Genomic DNA, 24,712 nt, shown 5'->3' with positions numbered 1-24,712 from the left:
GTGTAGATACACATCATTCCTGACAGTCGACCATGTATTCTCAGACCAACTGCATCACTGTGGTATCTCATGAGTTCTACAATGCCATCAGCAGGTGTTCTTTGGGTTTTGCTAACCAGGCTGTCAAAAGGTATCCACAAACTATCTGTTGACTCATTTGCTTTGGCTCCTCCTGCTGATGACTCCTGGGGTTTATGGGAGTTTGCAGGACAGTTCTACACCTGTCAATCAAACCTAAGACAGAAGGTAAGCCATTTGTCCAAACTGGAATTAAATGGTCATGTGTTTTGAAAATTCACACTGGCTAAACCTGGCTGAAAAAGCTGATGTTTAAGCCATGTGTGCTGGGTTAAAATTACTCCCAGCAGTTTTGGCTCTCCATTCATCGGCAGCTATGGATCAACTAAATTGTATCAGATAAGATGATGATATTCCAAGGGGAGTTGTGGCTCAGACGTGCCAGTAAAAACTAAACCAGCTGGACATTGGCCTGAGGACACACCTTTAAATAATGCCCGACTCACACTTTACAATCTCATAACACTGCTCTGACAGAGGGCGAGTTGCGCAGTTGTGGCTGTCTTAAGTAAGTGGCGCCGCTGCAAGAACAGCGCAGTTTTTGACGCTCCTGAATGTATCAGTGTTATGAGAGCCCTTTTGTAAGCTACATACCTCACTGGTAGTTCGCGTAGCAGGTGTGCGGGTTTCATAAGCGTTTAAACTGGCAGCAAAGTAAGGACGTAATAGCTTCTCTTCAGGCTGTATTTTTTTTTTTTCAAAAGACAACCCGCTGTCTGCTTGTGAGTTTGCACTGGCAGACACACAATGTTTCCAGCTAGCAGATACTCATGCCAAGGTACGTCAGCTAATAGCCGGTTAGCTAACACATTTCGAGTTTGCACTGTTTGACGTTAGATACCGGTGTTGGATTTCACCAGCATTTTTTTTTTTACTGTAGCATTTAGTACGTAATTAAGTCGTGAATATGTTTTCCTTGTTGTTAAATGCGTTTAGCAATTATTTTTACAAATGCTAAGCTTAGCATTAGCCCAAACAGCCTAGCACCCTCTCCTGTGTTAGCGTAAAGCTAATAAGTAGGTTAAAGTTGAACTAGTATATAGGTCAGTTGAAATGAGTCCTAGGCCTAAGAAACATTCACTGTTACGACTTTTCAGAGGTTTAGGTACTTATTTTAAGGTCCAGTCATTGTTTTGAAACTTAACAAGCTATTTATTAACGGGAGACCGATGATAAATCGCAGTCTATCTTTGCAGCAGTTAAAGAGTAGCTCTGCAAGCTTGGCACTTAGAAGTGTAGCAGCTGCGCAGGGTAATTACTTCATGATCTAATTGTTGACGTGTTTTGTTTCACAAGTCCTATGACTACATAAGAGGACTTATGAACCTGCCGAAACCCATAGGCTTTGACTATTTGTGCTGGTTGAAAGTCTTTTAATTTGTGTCTTTTCTTTTTTAACCCACGCAAGCTGAAAGCAGTCAAGTTAGAACATTATTTTTGTTCACGTTACCATCAACCGAAACTGGTCTTGACTGGCAGCTGTTTTCTGTCTTGCAGCCCACAGATGTGCCAGGTTATTACAGAAAATAAAAACAGAGCATGCAACCCGTCAGCTCTACACAACACTACACAGAAGGGCATGCTCTACAGTGTCAACACCCCGCATTACCACACACTACACCATCCATCCTCGAGATAAAGATCCAAGATGGGAAGGTAAGCAACTTTGTTATAAGTTAATTAAGAAGTTAGAATCATGTGATTAATTACTTAGTTAGAAAATTATTTTTTAAACACCTTCTGCCCGCTGTATGGAGTCTGGTTTTTGCAAGAGTCACAGAATTGTGCCTGCCCACAACCCCCAAGCTAAATGCTATTGAGTTATATGCTCCTGATAAATCATTATTTTCAATCCATGTATTCAATACATTCAATCCACTGTACCCTCATCCTACCTTTGACACAAATAAAGACTGAAATACTGGGTAGAAATCTTTTGTACAGCTTTCAAATGAAACTGCATACGTACTTGTCAAAATCCATTTTCAGCTTTTTCTCCTAGTGTGTTTCCACATCGGCAATCAGTTTTAGAAGCGTTTTTTTTTTTTTTTTTAATAGCCCTTTTCCACTAGTACCTACTAGAGATGGACCGATCCGATATTATGTATCGGTACTGATACTGACCTAAATTACGATACTGACCTAAATTACTGGATCGGATATTGGAGAGAAATAAAAAATGTAATCCGATTCATTAAATATCACGAAAGCACCTCACAAAACTTGCGACATGGCGTAACTCAACTGATAACCTTAGCACGTAGGAGCAGTATGCGTAACGTGATAGAGCGGCTGTGGCGTGTGTGACCTCTCGGCGGTCTGGTTGAGCATTTGGAGCCTCGCTACCAAACCGGCATTTCATCTCAGAGAAAGTTATCCCAGAGAGAAGTAAAGCAAGTATGTAAGTTCATCTCTGAATGTTTGTAAAGCATTCCCACGTTAAGCTTAACAACTGATATATGGAGCGACTGCCTCTTCTCTCTCCCTCCCTCTCTTGTTGCTACTTCAATTGTGAAACTGATCAATAATCGGCTGATCGGCTTTTCTGTCGCAACTCTCGTCTCTCTTGTTTGTTTTTGGCCCGCTTTTTTTTTTCACGCTGCATCAAATTAAAGTTGATTACGTCGATTAAGCATCATGAGGTGGAGGGTGGGGGGTGGTTCCCTATTTTTTTTGCTGGGAGTTGGCAACCCTATTAGTTACGTTGCTTAATATTTCCGCTTAGTACTCTTTAAAATACCAGAATAGGGAGGATGGTGTAGGTTTAAGTTTATTAGATTGATCAGTATTGCTGAACTATGAAATATTTTGGGTGCAGTGTATTTTTTGCATACAGGTATAACAGAATAGCTTTAGTGTTTTTTTTTTTAACTTGAGTATGAAATTATACAAAATGCAGCAAGATATTAAAAAAACAGTATTATTGATTAAAAAATACACTATCGGATTCATATCAGTATCGGACATAAAAAAGTGGTATCGTGCCATCTCTAGTACCTACTGGAATCGGATTGGCTCAACTCGACTCAATTTTTAGACTTTTCTATTAGGCGGTACTCAGTTGTAATAGAAAACGACTGAAACCGCAGGTAGTGAAAAGGAGCTCTTCTTGTCATCAGTTTCTCTCAGTATTTCATCACACCTCTTGCACTCAGTCTTTCTGACACACACTTGAAAAGCAGTTTGGCAGACTTCAGTTAGGTTAATGATTTCATGGATTTTGTGGCACACTATATTTGTATATCTTCTAATTAGTTAAAGCAATTTTTCCAGAGGCAGCTGTATTTGAGGAATCATTGGAGTCTGGTGCTGAGTGCACAAAGTCTTAGTCAACTGCATGCAGCAATCATAAAAAGAAATCAAGCTGAGTACACTCAAAGAGAAATTGCAGTGTGGATTTGGTATGCTTGTCAACTCTTGAGCATGAATAAAACAAAATTATTTTTGTCTTTTGTGAAGTCTTATTGTTGTTCTAATGTCAATCCAAATTTAAAGTTCACCGTGTTCATTTATTGCCATTCAGTAAATAGTTTTGTTGCTTTTTTCACTTTTAGTGTTTTCTATAGCTACATTGATACCAAAATTTCTCAATTTTTGGTTTCGGGGTGGCATTACTTTAGCTTTAACCAAAGTAAGACCATCTGGGCACACAGAGTTGCTGTTTTCATCCTAGGTATTTAAAGCTAGCTAAGTACTGAGCGGCGTTCTCTTCCACATGAGTAATCATTGGAGTCTGGTCTGAGTATCTCTTCTATATTTAATGTTCTTCTTGCAGGTGTCGAAATGGAGAGGTTTGCAGATGAGGCAGATGTGGTGATAGTTGGTGGAGGTCCTGCTGGTCTTGCAGCAGCTATTCGTCTGAAACAGCTAGCCAACAAACATGAAAAGGAGCTGCGAGTGTGCCTTGTGGAGAAAGCCCCTCAGATTGGAGCACACACTCTGTCAGGAGCCTGTCTGGAGCCCAGTGCCCTTACTGAGCTCATTCCTGATTGGAAGGAGCGCGGGGTAGGTGACTTAAAAAACATGTGATTGATGTATAGATGTTTTGTAGATTGTGTAATGCATCTGACATGATTGCATGTAAGGAACGCTGTATTTAAAAAAAGGCAACATATTGTGCATACTATCACATATAGTACTCTGCAGGTGTCGGGAGCCACCCCTTATTTCTTTATATTTTTCTAGGAAAACAGGAAATATGAGCAGCAGCTTATTAAATGTGCAAACATGGAAATACATGGAATACTGGAAAATACAGTATATGAGACAGAAACAGAATTTGTACAATTCTGTGAAGCTTGAAAAATTGTTTGGTATGTTAGAGTACAGTACAGGTATAAGAATGTAATTTTTGAATATTAGAAATTGTTATAATTATAATTGTTTTATTATATTGTTATTATAGTTTATATTATTAGAAATCCTTTGGAAGTCAAACCATCAATAATAATGTTTGTACTACAGGCACCATTGAACACACCGGTGACTGAAGACATATTCAGCATTTTAACAGAGAAATACAGAATCCCTGTTCCCATACTGCCAGGTAAAAGCCACACGTATTCATTTTTAATAGAAATGTTATAACATTCTCTTATGCTATATGTCTCAATAGAGTACTGGCAAAGGGATATTTTAGTTAGGGTTACGTGGTTTAAGGCAGAAATCGGAATTGCACAAATTGGTAAATTCTGGGACTTTCTTGATTACACTCTATTTTCACCAAAAATCTTCATGTAGTCAATAACAGACTGATTCATTAATTGTATATTTGTGTATATTCATGTTCATAGATTCTTAATGTTTTTTATTTATTTGTTGTTTGTTTGTTTTCTGTTTGTTTGTTTTTTACATGCTGCTTCATATAGAAATGTGAAAATATTTTTTCAATCAAGTATCCGGTCTTAAAGTCTGAAGTCATAAGCTGTTTCCGGGTCCAAACTCCACTTCAGGTCCCAAAGTCAAACAAGCACTGCATCATCACTGAGAGTTACAAATTATCTAAATTCTTTCATCTCTAATAAAATGACCAGTATGGCTGCTCTACGAGGTTTAACATGCAGGCATCCACAAAAACAGAATTGATGAAGTTGTGACAAATGCAATTGCATGACACGATGCTGTAAATGGACCAAACTTCAGTCAGGGAAACAACTGAGATAATCCATCCACAATATGAGGTTAGTCATTAATATACTGCTGCATGGGCTGAGCTGTAGTTCCATCGTAAGGTTTTAAAAACTGAGCTTTAAAATGTGCTGCAAATGAATATTGGCAATAAAACCGAGAGACACCAACAGTGATCACTGACTTTTTTTAAGGGGCTTGTTTAGATTAAATAGAACAAGATACAAAGAATTAAAACATTATAAAAACACAACAGCCTTAATAAATGCAGAGTAGTTTGGACACTGAAGCAGGGTTTATACGTCATCACTTAAAAACCAGATTATATCATTCCAAATCTTATATCTTTAGGGTGTCTACATGCCCTTTTACAATAAATGTAATAAAAGACCTTAAAAAGTATAATAAACTATACTCCTGATCTCTACCTGTTTAGAAGCATTTTAAATGATTTCAGGGCACGTCACTGCAGAAAGTTTCATGGTAGGCTCACGATGTGCATGAGCAAACTTGCCTAAAAGAAAACAATTGCACTATAAATATAAGGTGTGATTCCAAAAGTCTAGCTGAGACAGTAGAATGGTTGGAACCCTAATGGTATGAGCCAGCCTGTTTGTTAGTCTTAAGGTTAAAGGTTAATTTTAAAGGGTCTTAAAATGGACTTTGACCAAAATATCTTCATAAAAAGACACAGAGGTTTACATTTGATATGGTTGTTTTTGTTTTGTTTTTTTATTTTGCACTGAGATTGTCAAGGCCAAAGACTCGAAAACCTGTAATTCAGCTTATTGATAAAACTCTGGAGAATCCAAGGTGCTCGCTTAATCTGTGGATGACCTTTCTTACCGTTCATAGGCCTGCCCATGCAAAATCATGGTAACTATATTGTCAGGATGGGGAACCTTGTGCGCTGGCTGGGGGAACAGGCTGAGGAGCTTGGTGTTGAGCTGTATCCTGGTTATGCTGCAGCTGAGGTAAGATGGTCTTTGATTTTTCATTGATGTACTATATGTCATTGGCATTCAAAACTTTGTGTGATTGATGTCTTGTTCACGAGACACAGTATCTGAATTACCAGTGGTAAGATATTTACGAAACTTGGTGAGTGCCTTGCTGATCTTGTTTATTCTCTTGAAATTGTTTGTTTGGCTTCTATGAGGCTATCAAACTTAAAATTAAAACTTAAAACTCTGGTATTATGAGTTATAAAAGAATAATAAGAGACTGAAATCACAAACCTTGTATGTCTTACTTTACATGATAGGCTTAAAGATGGTAGGAATTTACAGAATTAGGAATGTATAGACATCCAGTTTTCAACCATCTTAATTAATTGAACATGTAGTGGTTAGTGCTCTCTCAATGTGTAAAGTGTTCATTGTTAACTCTGTTATGTTAAGGTTTTATTTCATGAAGATGGAAGTGTAAAAGGAATTGCCACCAATGATGTAGGCATTGCCAAGGATGGATCACCAAAGGTAATGTTCTGTGAAAAGTTCATTTAATAATACTGTTCCACTGTTGTCTTTGGTGTGTTAGCTTAATGAAAATTAGAACCATTAGGGAGTTTCTTGTAGTCTACACATGAATAGCTTTGATTTATCAGGTCCTTATGTTAAAGATATATAAAACAAACTGAACCATCAGGCATAAAAATATGACGTTTCTTTATTTATACCTGGGGAAAAGGTCTACAAAACAGTATAGAGCATTATATATGTTGTTTTTGTTTCATACGCTTCATGTAGAAAATCATATTTGGCTCTGAGAGTGTAGGGTTTGATCTATTTCAAGGGTTTTTTCCCCCCATTGTGCATCATTAGGTCTACAAAAAAAAAGCAATTCAGTGTTTGTCACCAGGACAACCTAACTATTCTCTGTAATCTATTCAGTTACTTGTCTTTCATCTACGAATCCTCCTCCTCTCTTGCATCAGGATATTTTTGAGAGGGGAATGGAGCTCCATGCTAAAGTCACGTTGTTTGGTGAGGGCTGTCACGGCCACTTAGCCAAGCAGCTGTACAACAAATTCAACCTGCGTGAAAACTGTGAACCCCAAACCTATGCCATTGGCCTGAAGGAGGTAAATACCATACACTGTCTTTATCAGCTTAGTATTTCAAGACTAGGTGACATTGTGGTTCTATAAACATAAATAAGAAGTCACTATAAGCTTCAGGCTTCATCGGGCTTCAGGTTGCTCTAAATGCTTAGTTTCAGGCTTTTTTTTTCTTTTCTTGTCTGTTTATGATTCTCTTAATATGGTCATCACAGGAACATAGCACTGGCTCTAGCCACAAACCTTTTGTTTTCGAGACATTGTCAATCAGAATAAAGCCATTGTTATAGGTGGCTTCAGCTTGCAACAAAAGACGGAGTCCACTCAAGTTTACTGGGGTTTAACTGGTTTATTTACAAAGGAAAATGCAATGAGTTGTTTGATGTGTGTGCTTACCTGAGTGAATGGTGAGTCTGAGTCCATCAGCCTAGAAGTATCACTGCCATATTGAGGAGAGGTCACAGTCTAGGATACAATCAGTCCCTGACAATAAAAAGCTGGGCTAGACCTCCTTAGCTCCACCCGGGGTCATATGACTTACAAAAGCAAACTGACAGGAGGATGATGACAGTTGACGTTAAAGGAAGAAGTGCTAAAACAGAAAATGGATGAACTGAGGCTCTTTACTAAGGCCTAGGATAAGATAAATAATTACCATTTTCAACTTTGAGTTATGCAGAGTTACTAAAGGTTATAATATGGTACTATAATACTGAAGGAATAATATAGTAAAGATACGTCACGATTTGTAACATCTCATTTGTCTTTGTTTTTGTGTCTTTTGTCGTTAGCTGTGGATGATTGATGAGAAGAAGTGGAGGCCAGGCAGAGTGGAGCATTCTGTGGGTTGGCCCCTGGACAGAAACACGTATGGAGGATCCTTTCTGTATCATCTAAATGAAGGAGAGCCTCTAGTGGCCTTGGGCTTTGTTGTGAGTGGTTTTGTGCACATTTTACCAATTCATACATGATAGCTGGATGTTCCATGCAGTAAAAAGATGTCAGGATATTGTTTGAGCTCTTCAATAAAGGCTTTGGCATTTTACATTATTCGTTTTTATTATTCAGTCTGTAGAGTACGAATAAATAAAAGCAATTCATTCTCAACATTCATTCTTCTGACTAGATCATATGTGTTGTAGGATTACATATTGTCTGTGTGCTGTATCTGATGTAGAGATAATTCGAAATTTAAATTGCGCATGTATCATGCTTTTAGCAATAAACTAAGAAAAAAAGGGTCTCAAAGCAACCCTGATGTGATCACAGCTTCTGCACACATGTACTGAGACAGTTGATATCACTGGGTTTTGGGGGTTCTTTGTACATTTTCTCCAACTCTGTCAGACTGGATTATGAAGCTCTCCACTGGTCATTAATTGAGTTCATTTTGCATTTCATTTTACCACCAAAAGACACACGCACACAGTCTCGCTTGAGGCTGATCTCATATTTTGTCCTGATTGCGTGATGCCATTTTGAGTTGTTAACTGGATATTCAGAGCTACTGCCATAAATGCCAGGCAGGTTTCACATCTATGACTAATGCCTTTCATGTGCAGTCAGTGAATGTGGCCACACATCAAGCACAGAGGAGTCTGTTTCCATATTTGCCACGCTTTAATCTTTAGCCTCATCCTTCTTCAGACAACTCAACACAAGGTGACCTTGTGTTGCGTTATAGAGGACATTAGAAGTCCTGGTATTTTTTTTGCTTCAATTTCCAATGTGAGCTTTCATACCCAAAAAACTTCCTCCCATAGTTTCACTCTGGAACTTTCAAAAAAGTTCAGTATAAGGTTCAGAGTGATCTGAACAGGTACAAAAATAAGTAGGGTCTCTATTTTAAGTTTAAATGATCTGGCAGGCATAGATTGGTGGCAGAAAATGTTTTCAGCCTGCATTTGTCTTCAATGATTATTATTTTATTTTTTTCCCGCTCAGTCTGTTGAAGTTACAATTTCTCCCACGTCAGATCGGTCTAGACTACACTAATCCTTACCTGAGCCCATTCAGAGAGTTCCAACGCTGGAAGCACCATCCCTTTGTAGCTCCAACACTGGAGGGAGGCCAGAGGATTGCATATGGAGCCAGGGCCCTGAATGAGGGAGGATGTCAGGTATGTTTGTACTCTGCGTAATTGCGTCATTCAAAAAAAAATGCTCACATTTGTCTGATGTGAACCAAGTATTTGTGATTTAATGCAAATTTCACCTTCGGTACTGAATTATTATGAATGTCCAAAGAGTGAGTACAGCTCATCACAAGATGTACATCACAACTTAGGTTTACTCTAAGGACTGTTTTAATCTATTAATTAAAGTCACGAGCAATCAAGAGTAAACAAATTAAAGTTGTTAACTCCATATTAACAGCAAACAACAACAAAGAATTGATTACAATATTGTGTGTTTGGTTATTAATTGTATAAAGCTTTTGCATTTGTGAGTCGGTAAAGTGGTTGTCTTGATTTTTCTGTTTATGATTCCTTCCTGGTCAATTTGAATTTTAGTATTAGTGTATTTTAATAATAAAAGGTCTGAAAAGAGATTAAGTAATATCACTTGAGCTATCAGAGATGGAGAGGACAAAAGTAGAATATTAATAATATAAACACAGCTTTTTAATTAGTAATAATTGTCATTTGGTTTCCATGGGGCAGGGGTTTTGAGCCACATGCAGCTCTTTTGTCCATTTTCCATGGCCCCCTCTGGCTTTTAACATAAACACTAGATGGCTAAGTTGTTACCCTTGGTAACTGCCTTAACTGTGTGCGGACCAGTTGTGCTTAATGTGTTTAAAAAATGTTCAACATTACTATATTGACCAAGCATTACATTCTACTTGTACAAGTGCTGAACAAGGTGGAAGGTTAACACTGCTCTCTAATCCATATGTACAGCAAAAGTGATCACCTGGGGTTTTTATCTGGCAGAAAAAAAAATGTAAAAAAAAAAATATATATATATGACTGCTCAGCCACTCCTCATTCACATAGACAGCAAAGTTGGGGCCTTTGCTCATCCCTGAGGGGGTTTTACATAAATAGATGCCTGAATATTAATTAAGTCTTACTTTGTCATGGGCCAGAAATGTGTTCAGACATTGTGACACATTTTCCCAGGTTACATCTGATTAAATGGCCAAATTCAAAAAATCCAATTAAAAGTTTCCTTAAAAGTAGAACAGAAGAAAGTTAAGCATGAACTACTTCCTGTTTCTTTTCAGTCCATCCCAAAGTTGACTTTCCCTGGAGGACTGCTGATCGGCTGCAGCCCCGGTTTCATGAATGTGCCAAAGATCAAAGGCACCCACACAGCAATGAAGAGTGGCATGCTGGCTGCTGAAGCCATTTTCCCCAAACTCACAGCAGAGACTCTGGACTCGGAGACAGCAGGTACAGAGTTTAAGACCTAGCAATGATCATGGTAGCTACAGCACCTGTATGTATTACATTTACTCAGTCATGGGATGTTGAGGATTCTACCTCTCTAAATCAAATTCTGAAACAACATAGGGGAGACCCTACAAACCTGGGTTGCACAAGATTGAATGGCAGGTAGCAATTCTGAAAGGTTGAAAAGGTCAGGCAATAAAGGCTTATGAGTTTTCAATACACAATGAGAAAACTTCTTTCCTAAGGGGGCATCATCTTTGTGCTCAAACTGAAGGTGCATCAGTCAGGGAACTGCAGTATCAATAAAAATGTCAAGTGTAAGCAGTTTCAAGCGTCATAACTCACTTTCTGAAAGGACAGAATTCATTGACAACGATTTATCACAGGTTCAACATAACCAAAAGGGAAATAATATACACTTGCCTAAACAAAACCTTTGCATAGGCAACAAAATGGATCTCGTGAGTACAGTGCTTACTCAGTTAATAAAGGTTATGTTTCAAATCTTGTACTCTGGAAAGAAACATTTTTTTTAAATGGTTAGTTAACCAAATTGCTTTTTTACACCTAATGGTAGTGCCCATTTGAGATGGTTTCAGATTTACATGCAAGGGTTTGGTGTAACATTGTTTTGTCCACTTTCATTCATGTTCATTCAGCCTAAAGTCCTTAAATTTGTTATTGTTAACTATCATTTCTATTTTATTATTTCTCCTCATTAGGGCTTCATGTACCTGAGTATGCTGAGAACCTAAAGAATTCTTGGGTGTGGAAGGAGCTGTACGCAGTAAGAAATATTAGGCCATCATTCCACAATTACTTTGGCCTCTACGGTGGTATGATCTACACTGGCATTTTCTATTGGATCTTTAGAGGAAAAGAGCCTTGGACCTTAAAACACTGTGGTGAGTATTGCAGAACAGATTCTTTATTTTAGGGCTGCAGCAATTCATCGAGTAATTTGATAATAAAAAATTCTTGACACATTTTTTGCTTAGATGCTTCGATTAACACGTGGCTTTGTAGCGCATCATTGTCACCATGAAAACGCGAGCGTTCTAAACAATTATAAGATCTCTTTTCAGCAGCACAGAAACTTTGCATCAAAGCATGGGGCAAACTTCAGATATGCTCGCTTTTCTTCATTTTAGCCACTACATTCTCCTTTAAAGGCGTAAAGACAAACTCACTCTTCACTTGTCTTCTTCACACTTACACACAAGCACAAAAACTCATGAACCTGAACACACAACAAATTTACCTCATCGGAGAGTACTTGAGAGTATTTATATATTTTTTTTCCATCCATCCATTCTCTTCCACAGGGGAGCTGGAGCTACCATAGGGTGAGAGGCAGTGCAATGTTTTAAAATTTTAAAACATTGCAATTTCTAAAATAGAAAACCAATGAGCAGTTCATTTAGAAAGACCTGTGCTTTTTCTCTTTTGAGTATTTATTATTGCTCATTAATAAGACAAAAGTATTTCTTATCCAATTATGTGATTAATTGATAGATTACTCAATCACTAAAATAATCGGTGGCTGCAGCTCTACTTTAACTCTTTACCAGGCTGTAAAAAGTCTGTATTGCCAGTGACCTTGACTTAATGTGCAAAGATTGCAAAGTGGACTACTGTAGGTTTTCCACTGTGTTCAAGTTTGTTGCTGCAGACCGGCAGAAACCGCAAAATACCAGTGGTTTGTCTTTACCTGAGGTCTGAGGTTATCTTATCCTAGCGGATAAATCAGCATTTTGTGACCAACTCTGCAAAATCTTTCTCAGGTACTGATGCAAACCAGCTGAAACCAGCTAAGGAATGTACACCGATTGAGTACCCCAAGCCTGACGGCAAGATAAGCTTTGACCTGCTCTCCTCTGTGGCGTTGAGTGGGACCAACCATGAGGGGGACCAGCCCCCACATCTTACCTTAAAAGATGACAGCATCCCAGTCGCCAGGAACTTGGGTATTTATGATGGACCCGAGCAACGTTTCTGCCCCGCAGGTAACGCCACTACAGTCCCTAAAGAGAATTGCAACATGTTTTCCACATAGTAAAGTAAGAAGGTGAAAACTGAGTTCTTGCATACATATCCACATCAAATTAAACAGGGCATGTTAACATTAGTAACACAGAAGCAATGTGCTTAGAGGGCAGAGTTACATAATCTAATCATTGTAGTTTAAACATAATAGTCACCTTGACATTCATTCTGTTCAGAAAAGCAAACCAAACACTTGTACCTGAAAACTGGAACCAGCAATGATTTCGTTCTTTTATGTGTTAAATGGTCAATGCTTTATCAGAATTGCTCTCATTTAGTGTTCTCTTAAACCAGTTATGTGTAGTTGTTTCACCAAACATGGAGCACACATGTACTAGTTAGCATTGTTACCTCACTAGATTTAAACGTCCAGCTTGGTTGGGGGCTTTTGAGAGTTTTTATGTTCTCCTGTAAGTTTTTGTTGAGTGCTCCAGGTTTCGCTCCTGTTACATTAATTCAAAGATGATGTGAATGTCTCTCTGTAGTAGCCGTGCCTTTCACTTGACTTAAGCAGGCATAAGCTCCAGCCCCACTATAACCTCTTTCTTTGAATTATTAACAGTGGAGACCTTGACCTCTAAATAAGGGATTCAGGCCCCTCTTTTACCCTCCAAGGAAGAGTCTCCTAATCAATAAAACATTGTTCTGAATTTATCACCTTTGTCTTAAGTGAAACATCTCTATCCTGGTTTTACTAGTCTGAAAATGATGTGACTATTCCTGTGAGCATCCTACTCAATAGATCTTGAGCACAGTTGAATACCTTTAGGAGATTTTGGACCGGTGAATTATGAAGCACTACCCACAATGATTAAAACAGCAAATGAAGCAAAGTCTGGTAGTACATCACTGCAATATGGTTCCTGAGAGTTGTACATTCAATTCCAAGGCTCATTGAAGATGTTCTGATGGGTTAATGTCTTATTGAGAACTTAAGCTATTTTGACATATGCAGGCTTTAATGGCATAAATGTTGGGTGCAGTAAGCTCAGATATTAGGTGAATGCCTGTGTGGTATCACATTGCGGTGATGTGCAAAAGTAGCAGCTAATATTATGTCCTCTTGTTTGCTGCTTCTTACAATTTCTTTCCAGGAAACTTCCACACCTTAACCATAGGATGTTAAAAAAAAAACAAAAAAAACACCCAAGTTTACCAATTCCTTCTGTGTGCTACATGTGGAAAAAGGAGGCTGTCAAAAATCTTGTATCCTGATTTTCTTTTTCTTCCCCAAAAATATTTTAAGGTCATTTGCAAAAACTGACAGACTGTAAATTTCTATAGGTGCCGTAGGTTTTGCATGCACACCAGGCAACGTTGCAAGCAAGCGAAGTATTTAAAAACAAAAGAGAGAGTGAGTTGAAGCCAGCATTCCTGGGTGTCTCTGTGGTAATGAGTAACATTTTCTTGTTTTTAAAAGCTTCAGCCTCCGTTTAAAACCAAATCTCACAACAAATGTAATGACATTATTATCAGTAAGTTTAGGGTATGAGTGAGTTTGTTTATTAAGCCAGGTAGACAGGCTCAGGTTCTGTGTGTTTATCTCTATTTAAGTTAAGCTAAACTCATTATTCTGTCTCTCAGACTGTGGCTCCATTTGAATTCTCTGGAAAGTGAAACTTAATGATGTGAGGTCTACGAGAAGCAAAATGCAGCACAAGTTGAGACCCACAGACGCAAGCCCTAAAGAGCATGGGAGAAAGGCCAGCAGTTACATTAATACCCCTGTACACAGTGCAGCTTTAGGTCAGCAAGGTCCAAATGCTTTTTTAATAGTTATGGGAATACCAGGGTTGGCTGGCGAAAAGCAGCACAGCACTAACACAGCTTAAATCTATTACTTGCCTCCAACCTTACAGCCTATAAACTATCCTTGAGGTTGTGTTGTTTTTTTGTATTTTTTAATCACAACTATGTTTGGAGTATAATCAGTCAGCCTTACACTGTTCCATATAATAAGGCCACAAAATCTAGAACCTGCTACATGTTTAAAATTTAAAATGTAGTTACAGAAGCACTGTTAGGTTTTGCCCTGCACTCATCATTACCAGTTTCAGGCTGTTGTTTGGAGGCTTAAATTATTATATTTACCACAGCCTACATTCATCTGGGCACAAACACTCATTAACCATGATTAGTCTAACTAATTTTGCAAGCACGCATTAGGAATATGGTTTTTAAAAAAATCTACAACTTTACCATCACTGCGTGCACCTTTGGTCTTTATCATCCACCCATCCATCATCTTCCACGTCGTTCAGAGTAGAAGTGGGGCTGGAGTCTATCACTGGGCTTTATAGGGTTTGGTAATAGTTAGGTCTATGTGCCATTAAAATTAAAGCAGGGAGCAGTAATGTAACTAGGAGATGGGGAAAATTAGATGAAAAGCTGATTAAACTATCAACTTTTACTCTCATTATTTAATCTTGTTAACCTTTGTGGTAGAAACAAAACATTCTTTTAATGAGTGAAAAAAATGACCAATTTTAGCTAATGGTTCTTCCTACATTAAAAAGATTTATAATTTATGAAAACTTATGAAAATAAAAACCCACAACATTAAGACATTTTGCCTGCAGGTGGGGCAACCATTAAAAGAAAGACCTGAAGCAGACATAATGACTTGACTATTTTCAGAAAGCAACTTTAAACTGACCCATGAGTCATTCGTGCAAACTCAAGGGATGAACTTAGCAAAGAACAGATTGAAATGGGAACTTTCTTATACCAAGAAAAAAAAATAGTGTAGCTGTAGATAGCTCTGGGTGTGTCCAGACCATCTGGCATTGTTTGTTCCAGCTTCTTTAAATGCCAAATAGTGCGCTCTTTGCTATCATCCAACTACACTTCCACAGTCCAAATGATGTATGCTGCAGGCTGCCGCCGTAGTGTAGATCAGTTACCCCCACACTCAATCCTTTCTTCTATCGCATTTGGGGTGACGAGATCTCCCCCTTTGACCTGTCGGCCTGGCTCCCCCTTGCCGTAGCACTCTGGATCCTCATATTTATCTCACTCATGTCTGGAGTGGAGGATCTAGGACTACTGGATACAGACACCCCCAGGCGGGAATCAAACTCCCACTCCCAAACCCAAGGCATGTAGTCTTATCACTACGCTATCCAGCTGCTACAATACCTAACATAATGGATAATGGCTGGTCTTACTTAGGCTAAAATAAAAAAGGCATAAAAACAGTCTCACTGTAAAAACATACTGAACTAGTCATTGCCCGTAAATAGTTTAATTGACCTCATCACATTCACTGAATGGACACATTTTAGGAAAAGTCATAAAATATAAGTGTTGGTGTTTTATTTCAACTTTCACAAGATTTTTAAAATGCAAGGGGGTCTGTTCTAGCTAAAGCAGTTCTAGTGTTAAGAAATAGGAAATAATATGCAGACCTGAAAGACACATCTGGTCCTTTAGTTTATCCATGGACTGTTTGCTGAAGCCTTAGTAGAAGAAAAGGCTGAAAGATGCCGGATTACACAAACACTGGACTGAAAAATCAGTGGCAACCGGTCTTAATGATTGTCAATATATACAGGGGAGGTCAGGAGAGAGTACAACGGTGTCTAGAGCCATCTGTCACATTTGGGGATCCTGTCAAAACTGATGAAATTATGAATGCAGACATGTACTGTCAGATTTTGATCCTCCATCTGGAAAGAATGTAACAACGGCTTCTTTATTCAGAATGACAGTGATCCCAAACATGCTGTCAGAGGGGTAAAAGCAAGCACCTAGACAGATGGAAAACTATCAGTGCAGCAACCATAACAGAAACTATAAAAGGAAGAACTCCTCAGTATCCATGTAAGGATTTGATATAAAAAGTATCTCACATAGATAATCATGTCATTACGTCATTCAAGCAGCTTTTCTTCTGGGTCTGTTTTCTAACTCGTTTACTCTCTCTCACCCACAAACACTCAGGTGTGTACGAGTATGTTCCCCTGGACACAGGTGATGGGATGAGGTTGCAGATTAATGCTCAGAACTGTGTCCACTGTAAGACCTGTGACATCAAGGACCCGAGCCAGAACATCAACTGGGTTGTGCCCGAGGGTGGTGGCGGACCAGCCTACAATGGAATGTGACCATCTTGGGTGTTTTTCTGCTTTTTGTGTTGAAAGATTACTTGAGTATGGAAAATGTGCCTGAGTATATAGAGCTGAAGTAACTATGTAGTTATTTGAGGGTACAAAAAAGGACAAAGGATGTTTAAAAACTTGGTGTTGGAGAAATTGTTTTGCAAGGCCGTGTAAAACTGAAGTCAGTTTTTGCTGCTTTGGAGGCATTTTAAAGTGTTTTTTGTTTTTAAGAAGTACTTGACCAATTGTAAGTGTATATATGATCACCTCAGGTTCATATCAGCACTACTGGTGGTATATACAGTATTGTATATATTATAATGTCCCAGTACTAATAAAGAAACTTGACGGTTGTCCCTTTTGTTTTATTGACCTCAGTTTAAAAAAATAAACACAAACAACACCATAAATAAACACAAATGGATATCCTGCTTGTAGCCAAGAGCACTCTTAAAATTCCTACCATGGAATAACACACACACAAAATTGCTTTGCTAATCTTCAAACCACCAACATGAGTTGGTTTGCCAGCACCGTGCAATCAGACCGATGTTCACGATATTCAGGCAGGTCCAAGCTTACAGACATTAAGAAATGTGCAAGGTGTAAAAACATGAGGACCCAATGAAAATACTGAACATTTTCACCTGGATACACTCCTTATCTGTGGGTACAGCTTCCACTGTAAATAATGACAGCCAATTGCATCATGAGGTCAGATAGTTTAGGCAAACATTTTGGCATAGATTTTCTTCTCTCTCTCTTTCTCCTCCTGGATTTTAAGATGGACTTTCTTCAATTCATTGGTGATTGCTGTGAAAAAGAAGAGATTTGAAATTTTATAGATCGGTTCTAGTTTCTATTAACATTTCCCCTCAAATATCCAGTTTTCAGAGCAAGTTTTAGTTCCCATACATCCACTTTTTGCCCGGCTAGTGAGTTTAAAAAGACAGCCTGCTCTTATCTTCTAGCCTGCAGCCAATGAACTGAAGCTTAACATATCAAAAGGGCTATGAAACACTGTCAAAAAGCTGGAAAAAGCTGCAGTTTTGCAGTGAGCCTGATGCACCCAGCACACTTAAACGTACATAGTGAGGATGTGGTTCCTTGAACACTCCCTCCTCCCTCTTACAGCATCCTATTTCCCTACTAGCTATGCAAAATCCAACCATTAAAGAAACTGATTCATTGGTGTGTTGTAGTTGACCTTTCAGGGGACCATACTTTTTCATTTTCTGCAAAAAGTCCAATTAGGAGGAACAGAAATCTTATGGGGAAAAACTACTGTCTTTCTCCAGCAGGACTATGACCTTTTTGCTAAGTTTGAATAACACGAATATTAATTGAAAAATAAAACATAAACTTAGTGTCCCAAAAGGTCGATTCTGTTCATCCGGACGTAGCGTTTTCAGTGGGAGAAACGTTCCTGCTGCTACTACTGCACATTCACCCAATGTATATACTATATATATATATATATATATATATATATATATAAAATGTTCTTCCTCTACACCCCCCCATTTTTGCACATGTCGAGGAGCGTGTCAGGTTACATTTCACTGTGTGTTATACTTGTATAACTATGCATGTGACAAATAAAGAACCTTGAACCTTCTTCAGACTCAGCTTTCCCCAATCTTATAAACAGTACATTGCACAGTGACTGAAACTAGCCCACTGAATGAACAGTGGGCTGTGAGGTCAGTTCCTTGATCACTAATATGCAAATTCCCATGACCATTGACCAACAACTATTAATCAAAGACCACTGATCATAAACTTGGTGTATTCTTGCTATGAGGACAAATCAAACCAAGACTTTAGTTAAAACAAAACCACTGCAGACCTTACCTTTATCCTCTGGAGCAGTTTCCTGAGCTTTCTTCAGATCAGACTATCGAGTTAGAAGCACAATAAAAATAATTAGTTAAAATCAGTTCTGCTAATTGATTTAAAATATTTTTAATGTTAATGCCAAATTGCGAAATGCTAAACTTCATGTTTAATTTTCACTGCAATTGTTTACAGGAGAATCTACTAGATAACTGACATATAAAAGGCAGTGTGTTCATGTTGTGCTGCTGGGTTGTACAGTCTCTAACACAAGAGGCTGTTCTGTAGACATTACCATGGCTTTGTTATATTCCTTTAACCCCTGCCAGGCCTGAGCCCTGCGGAAAAGTGCCTTAGTGTTTCCTTCACTCAGCTCTAGAGCCTGTAAGACAAGAAAAATGATTCTTTGGATGATTTGATAAAATTTTAAGGTGACGTTTCACAGAATCTAAAAGATTTCCACATGATTTTTTGAAGTAGACAGAAATAAAACATCAAAGAGACTAAATAGACACTTTTTTTTCCTAAAATGCATGTAATCTACAAGGAATATATAATCGGTTTGACAAATTCTTTTATTTCCTTTGTAACTCCAGACTGATGACAAGTGCCCAAAGTTTGTTAAAGGTGCTGGTAGACAGATTTTAGTCTCTGTAGACAGAATCAGGCTAAGCACTCGTGGGTGCTATCTTCAGCAACAGAAACTGGGTACTGATTGATATCTTAGGTAAGAGGACATAAGCTTAGCATGTGAAGCCTGAAAAGTTCACCAGCGGTAAACACTAACAGCCACACAGGAGCACTCGGCTGAATCTGTGATATGTGCTACAGTCTGCTTTGTTCCAGCTCATGTCACCTCATTGCAGCTGTCCAGAGCTTCCTGCCACAGCTGCATCTTCAGTTTGCAGGCTGCTGTGTTGAGATAGCAGCTGAGGGCTGTGGGCTCCAGCTTCTTCTGTGCCTCCTCTTCCACTTGTTTTCCACACACCTCCAAGTACCTATGAACATAAAAAGATCATTTGTTAGCTTTTTGAATTATTCTTTGCTACTGTTTCCTTTGTTTGAAAATCAGGCTCATACACCACAACAATCCTCACAGAGCACTTTGACAGATGAAAATCATCTCTGGGTTACTGGGAGTAATATTTAATTCCTGTGGAATATCTTTTCAAAGTGACTTCTCTTTAAGTCAAGGTGATTATGACTGCAAGTAAATCAAAACCACCTTACCCGAGAGCTTTACTATATTTTTTGACCGCGCCTTTCCAGTCTTGAGACTTAAAAAGGTTGTTTCCAATATTCTTCACATCTTCAGCAACAGACAGAACTTTCTCCATCTGAAAAGAAGCACAGGCCAAAGTGAAACTGGAACCTTTGATCTTATTTTTGCAGTTTTTGCCATCATTCCTCTTGCTTATAATAACACTGTGTTCCGAGCACAGACCGACACTGGGAACAAGGAGACATTGCTAACATTACAAACACAAAGTCTAACCTCCACAATTTCTAAACTACTTTATTTCAAAGTAAAATTGAAAACATGCACAACAATGACCTCAGTAATAATCTGACTCATTATTACTGGGAACACCTTTCCCCCTGCTTGATTTTTTTTTTTTTTAATCCACACTCTCATTTGGCTTTGGATGAGCCAGCAAACAAGCATATTAAAAAAAAATGCCACAGTGCTCCTTGCAGAGCAGTTATCTGCCAACCCGAGTCCTTGAAGATCAAAGACAGCGCTGATACTTACATCTTTAAAGTCGATGTCGGAGTCCTCGGGGAAGTCTGGGTGGGCATCTCCTGTTCCATCACTTGGTGCAGCGCCCCAGCTGTCCCCATCCTTATGCTCACCACAGTCGGCTATGATACATGGCTGCAAATGCAGATGTTAGCAGAAACTTTAAGATAGCTTAACAGACCAAATGTGTTTTGGCCTTAACACGAAAGAAAAATAATGGGCAGATTGGTATCATTAACTTCTAAGAGGAGGTGTTAGCTTGGTTAAATAGTAAATGTCAGTAAAGACTCATTTACCTTCACAGGGGCATCATCTGTAGTATCAATGCACTCCAGCATTTTTACCACTCCGATCCCTTTCAACACTTGTCCAAAGACCACATGCTTTCCGTCTAAGTGCGGCGTGGGGACAGTTGTGATGAAGAACTGCGAGCCGTTGGTGTTTGGCCCTGCGTTAGCCATGCTCAGAAGACCCACTTTGCTATGCTACATGGAGAAAAAAAAATAGGTTGGATAAAGCAGCTGGAACATCAAACATGAGCCATAAACATAGCCATCGTTTCTGAGTAACTTTGAATTTCTTTGCTTTGCTTCAGTAGATAATGAAGGCAAAAGAAAGACAAGAAGCACTAAGGGCACAAATATCCAAGCCAAGCATTTCATTTTTAAAATGATAAAACTTCACAAATCAACGTGGCGCATGAGGAAATTCAGCTAACTCTTTAAAATCGCCTGATGTAGAATCATAAGCCATTCTCATACATGAGCATCCGACAATTTCAAGAGAATCAGGTTCGGATTATTTCCATTGTTCTCCTTTCTCACGTGTGGCACGAGGAAACGACCTGGAACGGCATTTCGGCACCTTCGCTTCACAAGTAATTAAACCTGCATTACTGTTGGCATTACTGCTGAATGAGGTCATTTTTCGTGTGCTGTAGCCTGGCGTTACTTCACTTGCTCAAACATAACGACATCCCACATAGCCCTTACATCCCCTGTGATGGATGCATGAAGTAGATGTAAATAAAAATAAATAAATAAAACTGCAGTCACTATTCAACATCTAATTAGCTACAAGAGACGAGAAATATAAAGTAACATTTAGATGTTTTTAGGTGGGAGGTCATTACAAGTACACAAAGTGTTTCTGTGCATCTCATCTGTGATTTCCCAGGAAGAGAAAAAATGTTTATGTGGAACACTCAGAGATGTGTAAAGATGTAAAACGAGAGAGCAGGAGGGGAAGATAAGATTATTTTTAAAGGTAAGAATTGTTCAACAAGTTGGAAATTTGATCTATTACATGTGACCTCCTAGAGCTTTTAAATCAGATATGGGATCTATACATGTGTTGCTCAACCATGTTTTTTTTTAAAGTCTTGCAAAACAAGCTAACTTTGTGTTATTCAAATTGCATAACAATACTGCACTGGGCAGTTTGCCACAATGTGGTGCAGGATAAACTGGTTAGTTCGCAACATTGTGGTGAAGTTTACAGTAATACATGTTATGTCACAATGGTACGGGTTAAGTTACACTAAAGGTAGCGGATATTAATTTAAATTTAAGCTAGAGATGCTGATTAAATCCAGTCAATGAATTTTACCTTTTCTACCAGCTTTATACTATGTATAAAGCAACATTTACTTATGTCTTGCTGAATTCAGGTGGCTAAATGCCAGGAAAATAGTGCGCAGGAGGCAACACACACTCAACACACTCAAGGACAGCTTTTACAACAGGGCAATAGCCCTGATCAATGCAAAAAATAATTATATTTATATTTATAACAAGGTGCAATAATAATTAATGTGCAATAATAACAGTGTGCAATACAAATACACTTATTCTTCTTTTTTATTACTAAGTTATTATACTGTGTTGTGTTGTTTGTGTTGCGTTGTGATGTGTCGTATCGTGTCGTGTTGTGTTACATGTAGTGCCGACGTAGGACAGTTTTCCAATTTCATTAAACTATTGTACTATGTATGACTGTGCAATGACAATAAAGAGTTATCTTATCTTATGTCTATTTGTCCTTTGCTGCAATCCAACATTACACATACTCTGTAACTGAGAGCTGGCAGGTTAAAGACTGGATAATGTTCTCTCATGCACTTCTGTTGGGTAAGTCCTAGAAAAGTTTGGAGCTGCAGTGCATGTGTGAAAATGGCTACAAATTTGCAGTCCTGGTGATAGGTCGTGTACCTTGTAGTGGAAGTTTTCATCCTCAAACTTCTCCCCATAGATGCTTTCACCCCCTGTGCCATTATGGTTTGAGAAGTCGCCTCCTTGGATCATAAACTTCTTGATGACTGGCAAGAACAAATTTACAGCCACATTACTTTTCCTATATTAAACAAACTTAATATTAACACTGTTCCAGGCTTCTTATTATTAAAATTGAACTCTCAAGGGCTCAACAATCCCAAAAGAATCCAGGTACTTACTCTGCATATTAAATGCTTTGTCGCACAACTAGTAAGAGAGATCATTTGTGTGAGCAAAAAACAATTCATTTACACTTTGTGTAAATTTGTAAACTGTAGGCATTAACATTATATATTTATTATCTCTTACTTGTCTATATTAAATTTAGCCATGCAAGCAGTATTATTTAAACTCACAGTTTTAAAAAAAATAGTACTCATAGACCTAGTTTCCAAGCCACTGATTATGCCAAGACTTGGGATTTTCTCCTAGGAAATGTACTGAATATCCAATAAACGATATATTCTCCAAATGCTTCGCTACCCTGGATGTCCTTTCAACTACTCAGCTATTCATCTTCAAACTCTCCTTCCAAAGTTAAGAAGTCTATTTACTTCTATGAAACGGGCATCCTTTGAAGTGCAGTGGTTTCCCAGTCGATTTGCCAGTGCCCTTTTCTCCAGTGCACAGAGCCCGGAAGTTTTCAGCAGTCTTTGGGGTTATGTCAGCAAACAGCTCGAGAACAATTCGGCCAGCTGAGGACAGAAAGCAGCTCGGTTTAATCAGTTACAACACCAGTGATATTAATCTGGACTATGTTATCAAGCGTCAGTTTCTATATTGAAAAATCATCATTGTTTAGGTAAATTGAAATAAGATTGAAAACATTTTAAGTGACCCAAATTTATAATTATAATACAATAGACTGTGTACTCGTTCCTCTTTTAACCCTTCATGTTTCACTTATAAGATTATGGTAACACTCGACAAAAGCACACGTGGTGCATACACTCACAAAACTGGCTCACAAAACGTTTTAATTTGCCTTAATGCTCTTAAATGGACAAACACGTGTAATTTACAGCTTGGTTTATTTCTAGTTGATAGCGTCTTTGGCATATGGTATATAAATCAGTTTCTAGAAGTCACTAGAACGTGCCAGGATGGTGCTAAGCTAACAAAGCTAAGACTTAAAGTGGCGCAAACAGATGTTAAACAACAGTCGATTTCAGATGTCCTGACCTCTCTCCCCATCAATGTCTACGTCCAAGAAGACGCGGGGGTTTGCTGGGTTTGAAGGCTTGTCGGATGGTGTTGGGTAAGACATGTTTTAATAAAAATCAACACTTAGTCTAGCGATGCTAGCTAAATCCGACCGGTGCACTGGAGCAGGTTGAACGGGATGAATGGGAAAGACTTACGACTTCCGATTACTAAATTCAAAATAAAAGCCGGCTGATTACGGTCTATGTTAACAGTATACTCTCATTTAATTTCTAGTGACTCTCACGCGGTTTTAAAAACAAACAATGTTTATCTAATTATGACTGGCAGAACAAAAATAACAGATACAAAATAATAGATACAAAGGTAGAAGTAGAACAGAAGATCAGTGAGTATGACTGTACGCGTATTCCGGTTGCGATTTCCAAAGTAAAACACCAAAAAGACGAGATCACCGGTCTCCGCTGTTGTGTGTTGTGCTGCACATGGATTCAGCACTCAGAGATAAAAGTATACATGTGTAGTTATACCACTGACACCAACAGTTGGCTTAATTTAAAGCCAATCTTAACTATAACTATGCATATGACCAACAACAAATGCATAAATAAAGCACCACAAAGACCAGGCATAAGCATATCTTTGGTTTATTAAGAATAAAAGTGGCTAACACCTGAAAAACTCAGGGAGATGAGACTCAGAGGGAGGATGCTGTCTCACTGCAGTGACTCTTTGAGCTGCATCCTCCTGTGGTTCCTGTACTGAGAGGAAAAAGAATCAGAAGAGAGAAGACAGGAAGTTAGATATGACTGTGCAACCATTTTTAAGTATCTAATTTAAATTATGGAAATTAAGTATTAGTATTACCAATACATCGTTTATGTTAAAGAA

At 38.4% G+C, this 24,712-nt stretch overlaps 2 protein-coding genes across 2 annotated transcripts; one reads left to right on the top strand and one right to left on the bottom strand.

The window, feature by feature from the left end:
* Positions 1 to 468: 468 nt before the first annotated feature.
* On the top strand, positions 469 to 17,160 carry etfdh (electron transfer flavoprotein dehydrogenase). The gene is made up of 13 exons (XM_084954628.1): positions 469 to 856; positions 1,576 to 1,734; positions 3,854 to 4,083; positions 4,543 to 4,624; positions 6,061 to 6,179; positions 6,606 to 6,683; positions 7,142 to 7,288; positions 8,056 to 8,196; positions 9,240 to 9,383; positions 10,493 to 10,661; positions 11,384 to 11,566; positions 12,446 to 12,667; positions 16,650 to 17,160. Exons 1-13 carry the CDS (start codon positions 826 to 828, stop codon positions 16,811 to 16,813), a joined length of 1,869 nt encoding a protein of 622 aa, XP_084810754.1. The 5' UTR covers positions 469 to 825; the 3' UTR covers positions 16,814 to 17,160.
* ppid (peptidylprolyl isomerase D) lies at positions 17,157 to 24,023 on the bottom strand. Its single transcript, XM_084954640.1, has 10 exons — positions 23,840 to 24,023; positions 23,212 to 23,352; positions 22,595 to 22,701; positions 20,681 to 20,869; positions 20,397 to 20,519; positions 19,874 to 19,980; positions 19,500 to 19,641; positions 18,939 to 19,025; positions 18,662 to 18,704; positions 17,157 to 17,620 (listed from the first exon to the last, which is right to left on the bottom strand). The coding sequence occupies exons 1-10, from the start codon at positions 23,922 to 23,924 to the stop codon at positions 17,532 to 17,534; spliced, it is 1,113 nt and encodes a 370-aa protein (XP_084810766.1). The 5' UTR covers positions 23,925 to 24,023; the 3' UTR covers positions 17,157 to 17,531.
* Between the last annotated feature and the right edge of the window lie 689 nt (positions 24,024 to 24,712).

Source organism: Perissodus microlepis, chromosome 2 (genome assembly GCF_051167445.1).
Source record: "Perissodus microlepis isolate ML-2025 ecotype Zambia chromosome 2, ASM5116744v1, whole genome shotgun sequence".
Lineage (NCBI taxonomy): Eukaryota > Metazoa > Chordata > Actinopteri > Cichliformes > Cichlidae > Perissodus > Perissodus microlepis.
This window is presented reverse-complemented; position numbering and strand designations above follow the sequence as displayed.